This window comes from Ptiloglossa arizonensis, chromosome 2, assembly GCF_051014685.1.
Source record: "Ptiloglossa arizonensis isolate GNS036 chromosome 2, iyPtiAriz1_principal, whole genome shotgun sequence".
Classification (NCBI taxonomy): domain Eukaryota; kingdom Metazoa; phylum Arthropoda; class Insecta; order Hymenoptera; family Colletidae; genus Ptiloglossa; species Ptiloglossa arizonensis.
The window spans coordinates 27,440,770-27,456,979 of NC_135049.1; the positions used below are offsets into that span (position 1 = coordinate 27,440,770).

The 16,210-nt window shown below is 38.7% G+C and overlaps 2 protein-coding genes across 6 annotated transcripts; one reads left to right on the forward strand and one right to left on the reverse strand.

Moving 5' to 3' along the window:
* The first annotated feature begins 102 nt into the window (after positions 1 to 102).
* Positions 103 to 13,903, forward strand: LOC143143110 (SEC14-like protein 2). Of its 4 annotated transcripts, XM_076304012.1 has the most exons (12): positions 103 to 213; positions 1,473 to 1,517; positions 1,588 to 1,764; positions 6,367 to 6,436; positions 7,943 to 7,986; positions 11,352 to 11,469; positions 11,541 to 11,750; positions 12,742 to 12,822; positions 12,889 to 13,088; positions 13,258 to 13,406; positions 13,465 to 13,616; positions 13,690 to 13,903. In XM_076304012.1, the coding sequence occupies exons 3-12, from the start codon at positions 1,714 to 1,716 to the stop codon at positions 13,800 to 13,802; spliced, it is 1,188 nt and encodes a 395-aa protein (XP_076160127.1). In that variant the 5' UTR covers positions 103 to 213; positions 1,473 to 1,517; positions 1,588 to 1,713; the 3' UTR covers positions 13,803 to 13,903. The 4 variants fall into 4 exon arrangements, with proteins under 4 accessions (XP_076160127.1, XP_076160126.1, XP_076160129.1 ...); XM_076304011.1 differs by lacking the exon at positions 103 to 213 and adding an exon at positions 480 to 620 and having other exon boundaries at positions 1,473 to 1,764; XM_076304014.1 differs by lacking the exons at positions 103 to 213; positions 1,473 to 1,517; positions 1,588 to 1,764; positions 6,367 to 6,436; positions 7,943 to 7,986 and adding an exon at positions 9,267 to 9,391.
* Positions 13,904 to 14,694: 791 nt separating this feature from the next.
* Positions 14,695 to 16,033, reverse strand: LOC143143116 (thioredoxin domain-containing protein 17). 2 transcript variants are annotated; one of them, XM_076304033.1, is made up of 4 exons: positions 15,859 to 16,033; positions 15,336 to 15,578; positions 15,024 to 15,105; positions 14,695 to 14,938 (listed from the first exon to the last, which is right to left on the reverse strand). In XM_076304033.1, the coding sequence occupies exons 2-4, from the start codon at positions 15,475 to 15,477 to the stop codon at positions 14,788 to 14,790; spliced, it is 375 nt and encodes a 124-aa protein (XP_076160148.1). In that variant the 5' UTR covers positions 15,478 to 15,578; positions 15,859 to 16,033; the 3' UTR covers positions 14,695 to 14,787. The 2 variants fall into 2 exon arrangements, with proteins under 2 accessions (XP_076160148.1, XP_076160149.1); XM_076304034.1 differs by having other exon boundaries at positions 15,336 to 15,596.
* Positions 16,034 to 16,210: the final 177 nt, after the last annotated feature.

Below are 16,210 nucleotides of genomic sequence, written 5' to 3' on the forward strand. Positions count from 1 at the left end.
ATCGATTTCCGTTCCCCTGCGGTGAACCTGTGCGTGATCGAAGAAGTGGTGGGGTGTCGTGATACGTAGCGCCGGCATCAAGAACAGCGGAGAACAGAACAGTGCCATTCTTTGGGCGCCGGTCAACGCGGAGCATTCATTTTTATTGAAGAATTGGCTCTTGAATTGGAGCGCGGTCGCGGCGACCACAGGAGACACCTGTTGCACCATAAAGTAAGCCGGTAGGCGCACAGCATGCGCCCTTCGAATGTGCCGCTCGCGCAACAATTTTATTTGAGAAGTGAAACGATATCGCGTTTGTTTGCAAAGTGAAACGGTCGTTCGCGGGGCCATGGTTCGTTTGCGAAGTGAAACAATCGTGGATAGTTATTGACGAAGTGAAAGAGGTTTGATGAACGAACCGCTTCGAAGACTCTCCTTGGTAATATCGTACTCGTAGATCGATAAGTGTTTTACGGTCGATGCGCTCTCGAACCGACCGTTAGAATATCTGTTCGATTGCAACACACTTTACGCCTATCCGTTTTCGCGCGGAAAGCGCTGAAGAAATTCGTCGATTGTACTCGTTACAACACGCGATACAAATCGCTTATTTTTTTTGTTCAAACTTCCGAACGTGTGTAAGTACTATTAATTTCGATGAATGAAACGTGACCCGTATGATGTTACATCGTTAATGTCCTGCGGTCGTTTTGCGGTTGTTGCTCTTTCGAGTTATTGAACTTGAGGTTACTTTTTTATGTACATTCTTTAAATGCCGTTTCCCTGAAACTATACCAATAAATTATAAAGCGTTGATTATACCGATCTTTCTTATTTTAACGTTTCAATTTATCTCAGAAGATCATAGTCATAACTTCTAATGTAATAGTAATTTCGTGCCACTTATAAATGATTATATTTCGATAATTGAGACATATTATTTCTCATTGATGTGTATTGCTCGGAACACTGATAAACATTGTTGTTGGATCGCATATTCGATATTTTTGTACCGTCCTAGAGATATTCGTTGGAACATTTCCGTCGTATCTTACGAGGTTAACTTTCATTTATACAAGGTGTTCTTACATATTTCGATATAAGCGTGAAAAATATTTCCTCGTCTAAAAACCGAAGCGAGCGTAAATTATTCGAAATATATTCGTTAATTTTGCGCGCTGAACCCATCGCGTTAAAAGTATCGAGTATCTCGGAAACGATTAGTTTTCGATCGTATCCTCGTCAGAATTTTTTCGTCTCGTTTTGCGAACACTATCGTTCGGCAACGTTTCCATCCACGATTGCCCACGGGTTTACTTCATTGGAAAATGCAACTTCGATCGCTCGCGCACCATAATAAGCGGTCGTTATCGTACGGGTAACGTCACGGAACATCTATTACGTCGAACCGATAACACTGGCGCGTGTACACGACCAATTACTTCGTTACTTCACTTTCTAATGTGCATTTTGAATTTACTTGTTCCCAGCCAGAGCCCGCGGAAACAGAGAAAGAAAAAAAGGAGGAAGGAAAGGTGTGCGCGATACGGTGCCTCGAGCGTGAAAGACGCCGTGTTCTAAAACCTGATATCGCATCGATTTTAGAGTTGCGAAATAGGAGACAGCTATCGACACACGAGGTGGAAACGTTAGACGAGTGCGGCGAGTGTGCGGAAAGGACGATCGATCGAAGGAGAACTCAACCGTCGGAGAGCTACACCGGAAGTGAGAATGTCGAGATCGTTGAATTTGGCGGACGACCAACGATTCGCCTTGATGAAAGTAAGTCGTTTAGCGTTCGATCTTAAAAGATGCGTGACCGTAGCCAGAAGGTCGGGGTCAACGGAATTGGTATTCAGAGGAGGAAAAAAAAAAAAAAAAAACGAGGATCGGTCTCATTGAATTCTTTCTCTCGTAGCGGCTGAAACGAACGATGCAGCGTGATAATGTACAACGAAGTGGACTGCGTACGAAACTAGAATCGTTTCATTCTCAATGGAGATCGAATGCTAGATACATTACTCATAGAAAATAGAACCGAGTCACCGAGGATAAATCAGAAGGTGGCTGACTGTGGTATTACTTTTCATCGAATGTATAATTTGTGTGGTATATTCGAAGCTTTTTACATGTTTTAGCGAGGGATGTGAAGATCGAGTTGATCTTTACGTCGAGTACTGTACACTTTGAGCTCCGTCATTTAGGGTATTACGGGATCGATCGACGTATCGAATACCAGGATCTTCTAGGATCAAGCGGAGGAATGATTATTTTATCGAAAGATGAATTTATTTGAGTAGGTGATCTCCTAATATTTAACCGAAAGATGAATCTATTCGAGTAGGCGATCTTCTAATACTTTATTGAAAAATGAACTCATTTGATTAGGTGATCTTCTAATTTGAGCGTTGTATACGTTTGTACAACATCGACTAGGATCTTCTAGAGCATGAATCACTGAACACCTGAAGTATCGAATACCAGGATCTTCTAGGATCGAGCGGAGAAATGAACATTTTATCGAAAGATGAATTTATTTGAGTAGGTGATCTCCAAATATTTAACTGGGAGATGAACCTATTCGAGTAGGTGATCTTCTAATACTTTATTGAAAATTGAACTCATTTGAGTAGGTGATCTAATTTGAGTGTTGTATACGTTTGTACAACATCTTCTAGGGTATAAATCACTGAATACCTTATCTAGAGACGAATTTTCTCGAGTAGACGATTTTGTAATTATTCGAAGGATAGTACAATATTGTAAACTCTTCCAAGACCGACCAAAGTAGTAAAGTATTTTGTCGAGAAAACTGAAATCTCCAGAAACGTATTATAGCGTCCCGAAGAACTTAGTCGGGTAGGCGATCTTCTAATTAGGTCGGGTATTTTGGTGCCGTGCGACGTAAGTAATCGAATCGATTAGTTTCGTCCACCAAGGGTCCCACGTAATGAATTTCCCCTCGCTTTTGAAAGTGTATCGATGGAAAGATACGGGCAACACGTACATTCTTTTCACGTTCTCGATAGTATCGACGAGTTTTCATTTCTTTTCGTAAATTAATAACGATCGGCAACGATTCGCAGATCGCGCGAAACACACGAGCGCCGCGTTCCGTAACTTCGTAAACAGAAAGCACAAGATCGCGCTACGCAGCGAGCATCTCAGACACGGTTTACGAGCAATTCGAATAAATGACGCGAATCCCTCCGTGTGCAGAAGCCACGTGTTTTACATAGCGAACGATCATCGCGATACGAAACGATGGGTATTCCATCGGGAACGGGAAGAGAAAATTCGCGATTCGTACTTCGGACAGGGAAATTGAATCGCGGTTACGCGGTAGCGTACAATTCTTTTTTTTTACCCCGATACGTTGTAAATATAACAAGAAACGCGGAAACATCTCCGTTTCACCTCGACATTTTAACGAGGAAGTTTTCAAAGATGTTTTCGCGATACGATTGTCCTTACTCGTGTCGTATGCATCGGGACCCCCGGATTACTTCTTTCCCTTTCTTTTATTCGCGTCGCGTCCTCGTTGTTGCGTTCGAATTCGTTCAGATAGTAATTAAACGTGCACGTCGACGAACACCGATACTTGGACACAAACTAGTCGGGATTAACGTCGAGCGAGCGTTGCTTTTTATCGCGATTCTCGTCATTGGAAACGTGTTATTATCTGCGGGATGGATTTCTCTTCGGATGAAAATCACTTCTCGTTTTCGCGACGCGATTTCTTTCGCGTAGAGTTAGCTAGCTCTACGTCTGTCCGCAGTTAAACTTCTTCTTCCCTCGTTAAAAACGCGAAACACAGTCCCCCCCCCCCCCCCCCCCCTCTACACGGATATTTCTTCTCGTCGACGTTCTTCTGGTCCGGGACGATCGAGAGAGTACACGCGCGCGGCCTTTTGCCGGTAAAACGGCACTTTCTTTACCCCGGTCGCTCGAACGCACGCCTCGGGACGACGCCGAAGATTAGGCTCGGGCATCGACACACTTAGTGGATTTCGAATTCCATCGATCGAATGTATTATACCGGCTTCGTACGGTACGCGAACGATTTCGATGAAAATTTTCAGATCGCGCCGAACACGAGAACATCGTCGATTCGAGCGGATCGCGTTTTTTTTTTCCTTCCTTTTTCGGCGATCCTCGATGGAGGAGGGTTTGATGTAAGTCGCGAAGTGTGTTCAAAGTTCTGTTAAAAGAGTGCACGATCACGTATGCACATTTTTTATCGCTTCGTGTAACGCCGTGCGCTTATCGGAAGAAGTCCGAGGGAATTTAATTGACCTTTGCGAACAATGAGTAACGTCACCGATCGAAGACCGTGTCTTTTCTTCGTGGCTCGCGAAAACTTCGATTCTTAGATTCTTTTTCAATCGAGTAGATGTTTCCGATCGCAGCCACCTTATCGCGTAAATTCGTTTAATCGTTTTCGAAGTTACTCGATCGAAGAATCGTTCCAGATTGGATCGTAATATCTCTTTTTATTGTGGAAATTTGTTTACACGTTGAATACCATTAATCGATTAGTCGATCGAAAATATACGCGTTCAATGTCCCTTCCAGCGTCACTCGACAAGCTGTCACTCGAATGAAAACGATTCTTAGATATCAGCGATCCAGTTTGTGTAACATATATACACCTGTATAGTAAAATTATCGTCTTTCGCTACGTTACGATAATTTCTCTACTTTCTATTTACAATGGTTGGGTTCTTCTATTCTCGGTTCACCTTCTAATATTTATCTTCAATTACAAAGTTTAAACGAGTAGGCAACGTCTACGAATCGTTAGCTGAAAACGAAGTCCAAATTTCATACTAAAATTCTTCTATTCACGATTCGTCGTACATTGTTCCGTACTTAAATAAAATAATTTAAATGGTAGATACAGAATGTTAGTTATCGAGACATTTACCATGTACTAGGAACATTTTGCACCGAATTTACGTTCGAGTTTGCAAGCGTTCTCGGTACTATTCAATACGCACGGTATTGCATATTGTACGGCCAATTTAGCGCGACACAGAAGCGAGCAATTTCGTTGCTCCCAAGAATGGAAACGATCGCAAGGATGTTTCGCAATTACCGTGATTGGAAAGATTCTGCGAGCAACGAGTCCGCGTAGCATAGATTTACCTGCGTCTCCCGTGGCGCGTAGCGAGTATATTTTTTTTTTTTTTTTCATAAAAAAGAACCGGTTCGATGGAAGTGAAGTAATCATTGGATACGTATCGTTTGATCGTCTCTCACCTTTGAATTTTTTACACCTTCCTCTGGTATCGAACCCGCGATCACGCCCGCGCGTGTCTCTTTTACTTCACTGCGGACGACAAAGTTCGTTGCTCTGATTCGCGCATTGGAAGTGAAATGTTCCGAGTTACGATATCCGTTCGTGAATGAGAATCAATTGCGAAAGGAAGAGAAATTGTCCGCGCGACCAACGAGTCCGTTAATTGTTCGATAAGAGTTACGGAAAGTTAACGCGAAAGAAACTCTCGAAACTGGGAAAGCAACATGGTACGTGCCGTCGTTTCGAATTTTCGAGGAAACTAGTCGAGATTGTGTTACCGTTTCCAAGGCATCAATCACTTTCGAATCGACCCAATTCTTTCACCATGGATGCTGGCGACGTACATTTCGGTACACACGATACTTATTTCGGGCCGACCTAACCGGACTAGAGCAATCTGGCGAAAATTCCCGTGAAAGTAAACCCGAGAGGTTTTTCGTACCGTTCGAAAAGAAACGACCGATCTTTTTTCCCGCCAGTTATCCATAAAAACCTTCTAACCGTTTCTCGGAATAACAGTTAACCGTCATTGGTCTTAGACGGGAGATTCAAGTGTCTATGGGACCAATCGTGCAACGTCATCGAAGAATTTAGCGTGACGGCGGCTCCTTGATGTCTAAAATCACACGCACGCATTTGTAACAGAATATAGTATAATAACGAATAATATTTACCATCGTTACGGTAAAGTCATTGCAAAGCCCCGACAACTATAACACCGTTGATACAATTAATGTATCAACACGCGCGTTACGAACGCACGCTGTCAATGTTCTGTTGCTATAGCTCTAGTTGTTAGAGCTAAATTATAATGCACTATACTACAAGTTGGTAACTATATAAATTCTCTAACAGAATATACCGTACGGTGTACAATTATAGTTGTTACGTGTACAAACCCCGTGTTATAATTATATATTAATTACCTATCACGGCGATTAATTATAATACCGTGCGGTACGGTGCAGAAAACAAACAGTACAATTATGAATAAGTGCGTAAGCGATTGCGACGCACGCGCGTTTCAATAGGATATCAGGTTACATAAACGAGTGGTAATCCGTACGAATTTCTGGTTTCAGTTTAGGCGGTCAGTTCAAAACATTTTGCAACCGCATCACGACGATTACTTTCTACTGCGTTGGCTCAGAGGTATGAATTCCTGAAATTTACTGCAACCGTTCGTACAGTTTCTCAACGTTCGCACTCGTGGTGCGCGTACTTTGACGAAACTGCCGCTTTGGATCACTATTAGTTACCGGTGTCCACGTATTGCTATAATATCGAGTTGTTCCGAAAGTCATTTCGTTCTTTTCTCCGGTGAAAACGAAACACGATTCTTTTAGAGCGTGTCAACGTTCGATTAAATTATATATTCTCCATTTTGGAAAACTTTCCACTTCTTTTGGTGAAAATGAAACACGATTTTTTTAGAGCGTATAAACGTTCGATTAAATTATGTATACTCTATTTTGGAAAACATTCCTCTTCTTTTGGTGAAAATGAAACACGATTTTTTTAGAGCGTGTAAACATTTGATTAAATTACATACTCCCCATTTTGGAAAACGAAATGACTTTCCGAACAAGCCGATACTTCACTGCTATCGAGTGTTATTACCAAACACGTGCACTCTACGTCGAAACGTCACGATTGAAAGTCCACCGTGCACATATCTTACCGAATTTTTTATCTATTTAGTATCAGTGCTTAGTCAATGTTAGCGGACTTGCTTTCTCGAGACTTCCAAAACTGATTTCATCGGAAGACGAACAACTTATTCGAGCCACGCTACAATCTATGAAAAATCTTTCAATTATGTATATTTACTCGCTACGGATCGTGTTCAACGAGTTATCGGTATACAATACGATACATAAGACGTGGAAAAACTCGTTACACAATGCCGTACAATGTTTCGTGTCCTAGATTCAGCTTAGGCTCGCAGAAATTTGAATATAGTATATTTTAATAAGGTACCGTGATCTTCTACGACGAGAATAATACCCACGTTTCTCGGAACGAGACGATCTAGAAAAATAAAATGTCACGATGCAAAAAATGTTCATCTTGTTGAGACCAGTAGAAAATACGCGCGACGCGATCGATAAACCGGTATCAGAACGTACTCACTTATACGCTTATTATGAACAAACTGTTAACGATGTTGACGTTCATCTTTCCGTAGAATCGGACGTTGAATGTTAAAAGATCAACAAGATCGAGGGTAATGAAACATTGGGTTGTTCGGAGTCATTTCGTTTTCCAAAATGAAGAATATATAAGTTGATAAAACGTTTATACACTCTGAAAAAATCGTGTTTCATTTTCACCGAAAAAAAACGAAATAACTTTTCGAATAATCTAGTACAATATTGGCACAATATTTTTCACTGTCTCAAAATGATCAATTTCGAATACTTATTTTTATCCTTCGTGAACGAAGGGTCGCATCGAAATTGAGGGTCATTGTCTGTCTCACATTGGCTAATCTAAGATGTAAAACTGAATATTTTTCCGATTTTATCGAGACATCGATTATTCACGATTACGGAACAGCGTTCGACGAAATTGTAAATTTCGAACGCGCGAGGAATGTCGTTGAATTCCTCGATGTCTCGTGGGAAGAATAATATTGAACGTGTATAATCTTTTCAGCAAGAAAATGGGATCCAGACGCCGCAGAGAAGATGCTACGAGACGTAAGTATGTTTTTGATTTTCAATTATACATTCGAGCTGCGTTTCTGCTTCCAGTTTCATAATAATTACACAGACAAACCGTGTACATTATGTATTCGGTTTGTACAGTCGAGCAAAATGGGGACTCGGTACACGTTAACAGCCTCCGCTTTCCAAAAAAAATCTTACGACAAACGGGGACATGTCGCAGAAAGTTGATAATGGTATGCAAATAGAACTATTCGATGTGACTGAGAACGAAAGAAGAAAAAAAAAACGCGAAACTAAATTTTATACAAGAATATGTAACTCTCGTTCATCAACTTGTTACACTCGACTTTCTACGATAAACGGTTCACGGGGTAACTTTGAAAGTGGACGATATAAAAAATTGAATGGAAACGAAAATAAAACGAAAGTTTAACGATGGCATTAATAAACAGGTTTCGCAATAGTATTTCAACTTTTTGACGATAAACGACCGTCTTTTGTTGCTTTTACTGATCAATTCCACGCGTAGTTTCTAGTATTTAAATCGGTGACTAATATATTGGAACAGAAAATATCGATATAGTATCGATAGATTTTCCAGTTACTTCGGGACATTACCCTAAAAAAATAGGCGTACGAAAATACCGGTATATGGTAATTGATCTCTATATTATTTCTAAGCGTTATCCAGAAAGTGATATTTATATTATACGTGCATTTTTAGAAGTTACGGCAAATGAAAGTCAGAAAAAGTGGCGGTAAAATTGAAAATATATCGTGACCCGATAAATGATTGAAAAATGTTTCAAAAAATCCTGCTTTGAAACGTGTCCATCAAACGTACGAAATACACTCTGTACGACGATCGTTGCCCAATTAGCGTGCTCGTCGATAAAAAAAAAATGTTGCACCGAGTAAAAACTCCCTAGAACCACAGCGCGCTCTTTCCTCGTGAAAGAGCCTTTATCGCGAAATCTACAGCCGCAACATAATTGGCGTAAGCTGTATGTAGGAGCGTCGACTATTACGTTGTGATCAGTCATCGACCTTTCTCGCGCTTCTACGAATACAAACACACCGACAGCGGTGAATTTGGTCGAGAAAGTTTTGACAAGCAGACGTTCACGATGCATTCACGCGTCGGTCTTCTAAATTTCGCCGGTCCGGATGATTACTAGCGAGGACGGTTAAACATCTACAAAAACTCATTCTCCGTGGTTCGACGAGTGAGCGAGCGAGCGAGCAGGTGATTCATTTCACTGCCCCGTGCGCTCTACATGTAACGGCCGTTTCCCAATCCTATTCCTCGCGACTCGTTCGTCACGTGGAAAAGAAAAAGAAGAGAACAAAAACCTCGACAAGCATCTTCGTAATCAACCATTACATCAATCATCGAGATTTTTTTTATTAACGAGCGGAAGACTCAATGTGAAAGGTAGATCGCAATCGGTCAGAAAATTGCTACCAGAGGCAGCGCGTAGACGTTCAATTTACGCTTCGTTCTAAAGAGGAGAGAGTCCCGCGGAATGATTGTTTGACGTATAAACAACGATGCTGTGTTTTATGGTTTTGCACGGTGTACTCGCTTTCGTTTCGACGGGAGTTTTCTTCTCGGTACACCGAGGACCCGAGAAATGCAAATAAAGAATAACGTGCTGCTCAAAAGTTTATTCGATTCGTGATCAATTGCATTACGAATGAATTACAGCAAACGAGAATCGGTGTTGAATACGGTACGATTAACCTAAATTGTCGATCTTACAATTAAAGAAGACTGTACCATCGGAAGTGCGTAATTATTTACCGTTAAACGGAACCATACTGTAACGTAGTATATAAATAAAACTGAGTGGCTTTGTTCGTATTAGAGATTCATAAACAGTAATTGAAACGTTACGTTTCGGTTTATACGCAATTACACCTATGAGGAAACATTCAAAAGTTGTTCTAGTGAAGTTACTCCGCGCGTAACGTTCCCGTTCCATTTGAACTCGCGTTACACGAATAATATAATGGTTTCCTTTTTATTCCGTTCAGTTGTATTTAAATCGGGCATACCGAATACACGACGGTATACGTACACAAATCAAAGCATCGTGTTTTACTCGATCTATTTACCGCTAAAGAGAATTATTAACTCGTACAAATCTATTTTTCTTTCACTACTTTATTTACGACGCGCTCGACAATACTTTCTTTTCTTTTCCTTATTGTATAATATAGTAAATACTTATCGTATTCAATTTATCACTCCACCGTTCATATTGTTATTGTAAACGAATCGTATTCATCAATATTCTCGTAACTTCGAACACAATTTATATAAACATATTTACATCGAGAAAAACACTCGTATCGCAAAATCGGATAGAGAGTTTACAATCCAACGACAACGATGGTTCTGTTACAGTGAAACAATTTATTTTCAATCATAACACGATGCGATAATCGTCGCGGTTAAGTTTCGTGCGGTTGAATAATCGAAATCGCGGGTATGGTTTTTCGTTTCGCGCTTATATATCCGCATATTGCAAAAGTATAGAATCTGATACTCTTACCACGGTGTTGTAATATTATCCGCGACGTGTCATTTTGTATGTTATTGGTGTCCACGATTAACGCACCGCGCGAAAATACGAAACGTTTCGGACACGTGACATAATATTAAAAATTTCCAGTATCGATGCTTTCTTTTTCGACGAAACGACGGATATTGCGATTTATTAGTCGCGATCGCGTTCCCTTTCTCTACGGAAAGCGAAGTGGAAATTAAATTTCCCAACTCCGCGGATGATTACCTTTGCGGGTCGAATTTTAAACGAAATTTTTAGAAAACGAGGGAAAACGAGCTCGGTTTGTTGTCCGGCAGTGCGAACTTTGCGCAATAATGTTTTCCAAAATATGGCGCGCGAAAGAATATTTTTGACGTAGAAAAATATGAATTACATTTTATTGGTATTTTTTTTTTTTTTTTTTAGCAAAGGGATACCTTCCGAAAAGTTTCAAGGCGAGTCGTTTGATACGCTCATCTTGGACAACTTGTAAATTATACGTTACACGAAAAACTGTTTCCTACAAAAGTTGCGCGTTTCGAGGGAGGGAGGGAGGTACACCGCAGCGCGTATATTTTGTTATAAGTGGGAAGGTTTCGAAAATCGAAGGTCGTCTTTTTTTAAACGTATGTAAAATATTTAAATTTTGTTCACAATCTCTACCGTATTGATCCTTTTAAACCGGATTGAATAATGAAAAAAAAAAAAGAAAAGTACCAAAATTGACCTTGAAACGCTCTCGACGTCCTTCGATACTCACGTTCAATTTTTTTTTTTTTATTAATAATAACGAATTCTTTTTAATTCGTATTTCTGAATTTTATTCCAAATTCATTGTTACAGTCTATGGAATGGCGGAAACAATGGGAAGTCGACAAATTACCTGAATGGGACCCGCCTCAAATTTTGAAAGATTCTCTGCCCCATGGACTGTGTGGTTTCGATAAAGACGGAGCCCCGGGTAAAGTTTCTCTTATTTTTTGGAAAAAAAAAAAAAAACAGATCAATTAATAACATCGATATTTTTTGCAGTTATCGTTGTGTATTTCGACGCATTGGACATGTACGGTATTTTGCACGTTGTCTCGCGAAGGGATATGATAAAAATCACAGTAAAATATTTGGAAGAGTATCTCGATTTGTGTCGAAAACAAATGGAGAAACACGGCCTCGATGCCAGTCAAGTGGTTGTGATTTTCGACATGCAAGGGTTTAATTTGAGACAATATCTATGGAGACCAGGTAGGATCGTACGAATGGCAACTTTACGTAACCATGTCGATCTATTTTTATCAAAAGATAGAAATCCTTTTCGAACGATCGTGTTTCCATGGTGCAGAAAAACTGACCGTTAACAAGCGAAATTATTATATAACCCGATGAAATTTTTTGCTCAAAAAATTTATATCGCGAGTAATGGTTGAATACTTTATATTTCTGTCCAACTGGATAATATTCCTTTCACGTTTACTTCCGTATACCTTCTACTTTACAATATCAAGAGAACTGTGTAATTACTTTAAACAAAAGTTCAAAGGAAATTGTTGAGGGTTGTGTTGCTCAATGATTGCACTTCGAATTAAGTGTAGTTGAATTTAAAGGATCGATGAATCGCGAACAAAATGTTTAATGTTAAAACTAGGATACGTTGAACGTAACGAGAAGGAGAGTTTTCTCGAAGGTCTGCCTCGTCGATGAAGGTTCGGTCTCGTCGATGTTCGCCTGTAATTAGTTAAATCGGTCGATATTGGGGTGTCGAGGGCGAATATTTGCAAAAGGGGTCTTGCCAATGAGAAAATTTTCAATTTTCTGGTGGCGGTGGAATGCAACATTTAAACCATTAAAAGATTAAGTGTGACGAAGGGCAAGGATAACGCGCGGATGCTCGGTTTACGACAGGACCTGCCATAATTGGCAGGCAGATGCTCGCCAGATTTTTCGCGACCTAGGTTCTTTGTCTTTACGAGGGGCAATGAAAATTTGGCCCTCGATATTTGCGACGCAATGGAAATGTTTTTGCTGTTAACGATGATCGGAATATTCTTTGCTGAATATTAGAATACCAGGTTGTTCAATAAGTTTTGTCGTTTGTTGAAACTTATCGAACAGTATAGTACTAGGTTGCTCAATAAGTTTCATCGAATGACGAAACTTATTGAACAACCTATTACAAAGTTTTAATCGTAGATTACGATAATTATTATTATTAATTTTCTGCAATTTCACTTTTCAGCTGGAGAGGTTGTCATCACTTTAATTCAAATGTACGAAGCTAATTATCCCGAGATCTTGAAAACCTGTTACATTATCAATGGTGATTATCGACGCGTACAACTTGAATGTTAAAACGTTGCTTGATTACCCTTTGTTTGATTTCTAGCGCCCAAAGTGTTCGCGTTTGCGTTCACCATTGCGAAAAAATTTATGAACGAGTACACGTTGTCGAAGATTCAGATATACAAGGCTGATCCGCAAAAATGGCAATCGGCGATATTTAGTAAAATTGCGAGGGATCAGGTACCTGCCTTCTTCGGAGGTACACTTGCAGATCCAGATGGCAATCCAAAACTTGGAACGAAGGTAAAGGGTGGGTTTAATTGAATTTTCAGCGACGAATAGAATAGGTCTATCGACCTTCAAATTTGTCGTTAACATATTCTAAGAATACCGAACGCGTGCAAAAGATTCGTAATTTTTAACGAGTTTGTCAAATCTTCCGTAATTAATTGAAAATTTGTATTGTATTCAGATTTGTCTGGGCGGTAAGATTCCAAAAGAGATGTACGTAAATAACATGGAGAAGGATAAGCAGCAGAATGATTTTACGACTGTGACAATTCGTAAGGGTGGGAAACTGGTGCTCGATATGTCCGCATCAGAGATGGGATCCTTACTGAGGTATATAAATTATTTACGATAGAATGATTTCAATGTTTCTAATCCTGAATACTTTCAGTTGGGAATTTCGGACCGAGGACCACGACATTAAATTTGGTATATTGAAAAATGACACTAACGGGACGAAAAAGGAAATCATACCAGTAAGACGAGTAGCTGCCCATCAACTGGATGAAATTGGAATTTTAACGTGTGATGTACCTGCCACGTGTGAGTATACGTACCAAATGGATGAACCGGCACAATATTAATGATAACGTGTTGATAATTTTATCTATTTCAGATTCGGTCGTTTTTGATAACACTTACAGTGTTTTGAGAAACAAGAAAATTCATTACTCTGTAAGAGTTATACCGCCAGCGGAATCACAAGAAATCACACCCGCTACTTCATAATGAACGCACTGAAGTAAAAGAGAGATGATTGTTTTCAACAAATACATTCCTTATTGTATTATTCGCGCATCAAGAAAACAAGGGTCTCTTATTATTGTTAATGTTTTTTTTATTTATATTTTATCTAAGTACCAAAAATCATTCTATTAAAGTATATTTTTGTTACATCAGAAAATTTAAAAAATTTTATATATGTAAGATTTCTCTTTAATGGTCTGTATGTGCCGGAAATATTTATACAACATACGAATACTATACGACAACAACGCTATCCCAAATAGGTAAAACTTCTCGGGGTGAAATCTATTAAACCGTATCTAGAGTAAGCAATATTTCTCTAGATACTTCGCAATTAACCGTACGCTAAACTCAACGTCCTTTTGTACGTAGTAATGCGCGTTTACAATAGTCCCCGTTCAGGGGGGACAACCTTTCATATCCTCCAGAACTTGTGGTCTACGTAATTGGGGGGGGGGGGGGGGGGGGTCTACGCGACGGCGACCAAGCGATGGGTCTTTATTGTGTTCGTGTGGCGAAAAATTTCACGGTTTCACAGGCTACCGGTCAGTTACAACCCCCTGGAGAGGGTTGCTCCTACCTTTGCTCGCCTCTATGTTCTCTCTCGCATGCATACACACACACATATACACACCATTCACTGACATCCTACATATAAATAACTCATTTGTTCCTTTTTTAAGACACTCTTTTGTACGTACAATTACTTGATTCTTCAATCATATTAAATATGTAATATTTTATTTCTAGCAGCTATAATTATTACTATATTATAAATGTAGAAATTTTATACATGCATTGTAATTAAGTATGTACATGTTTGTAAAAAGAAGATAGGAGGTTCTAACAAGGTTTTATCAATAAAACAATCTCATAGGAAGCAATTTTAAACATGATATTTATCACAATAGACTTACAGAGTTGCTCGTCTTGAATTTCATTAGCACAGCGTGCAAAATTGAATTACTTAATCATCAGTCACTAACATTTCAATGAGGTTAGTTTCTAGACACTGATCACCCTCTAGACGCTTCTGTGTACCCCATCTTGCTAACGTGGGTAGAACTCTTAATTGTGTAGTAGAATCTGTTCGAAATGGACACTGTAGATCTTTCCAACTGAAAAAGAAACAGTTATTTTAATAATAATTAAATTATACGTTGGTTTAATAATCATGTTAATACGATTTCTGCCAATATTTACTATGGTCGATCGCCAACTTCGACTACAACTAAATGTGCTGATTCTGGAGCTTCCTTAAATCCTTCTTCTATAAAAGGTTCCGCTGAAAAAAAAAATGAAATTCTCTTTTTTACTATGTTAAACAATTGTTGATTTGTTAACATGTATATTCTAATTGATATTAGTAATTTTATCCTAGCCGTCAAATTAAATTGGTATGTGAAAATCACAAAGAATATATCAATACAACTTTACCTATTTAAGAACAAATGATGCACAACATAAAAAATTAGGTTATGTATTAAATAAACGATTGTATTAAGAAATTCATACCTTCGACACAGTTAGGGCACCAACTTTTACCATTAGGAAGTTTTGTACCGCTATAAAGTACATAAACCGGCTGGTCAGATTTAAAATTTTCAATAAATTTGAAGAAATTTTCGTATCCTTGAACATGATGACGCAGAACCATTTTTTGTTCTCTTATTTAATTTTACTACGATATCAAAATAATATTACTTTCTTGGTATGATGTAGTTACTCTTTTTAATATGTACTGGCTTCTTATCGATTCTGAAATGGCAACGCCCTCTGTATGAGATATTTTTAATCGTTTAATATCAATTCAACTGATAAGAAAAGGCTTCTTCACTAATTCAAATACTCTACATCAAGTATTTCAAATAATCTACATCGATTCAATCGATATATTATTGACACAAAATTTAAAAACTCGTACATTAACAATTATTCATGGATATAATTGTATAATATACAGGATAAATCACATTATTTATTCAATCTGTTAATTTTTTTATTTGAAGTTCTGAAATGTTTGACCTTGAATATTTACCGTTCAGAAGGGTTTACAGGTAATCGTATTACAGTTTTTTATATATGTACGTCACACAAGATACTAAGGTGACCTTGACAATGTCAAAATGAAAAAGACCAATAAAAAATGTAATATGTAAATCTTTCTAAATTGAATTAACGAAATTAAACGAAATTCCAAGCGTATCACTAATAACAAAGGCAATAACACATACTGAACAAATTATATAGTTCGCTCTATATAGTAATACCAGTTCTTACAAAGTAGCATCACTATCTATCTATATTTTCAAAACTATGTTTGCATACGCGTGAGAAATATTTCAATTTCCACGAACAGAAATATATATTGTTTGCAGTTCTAATAATAC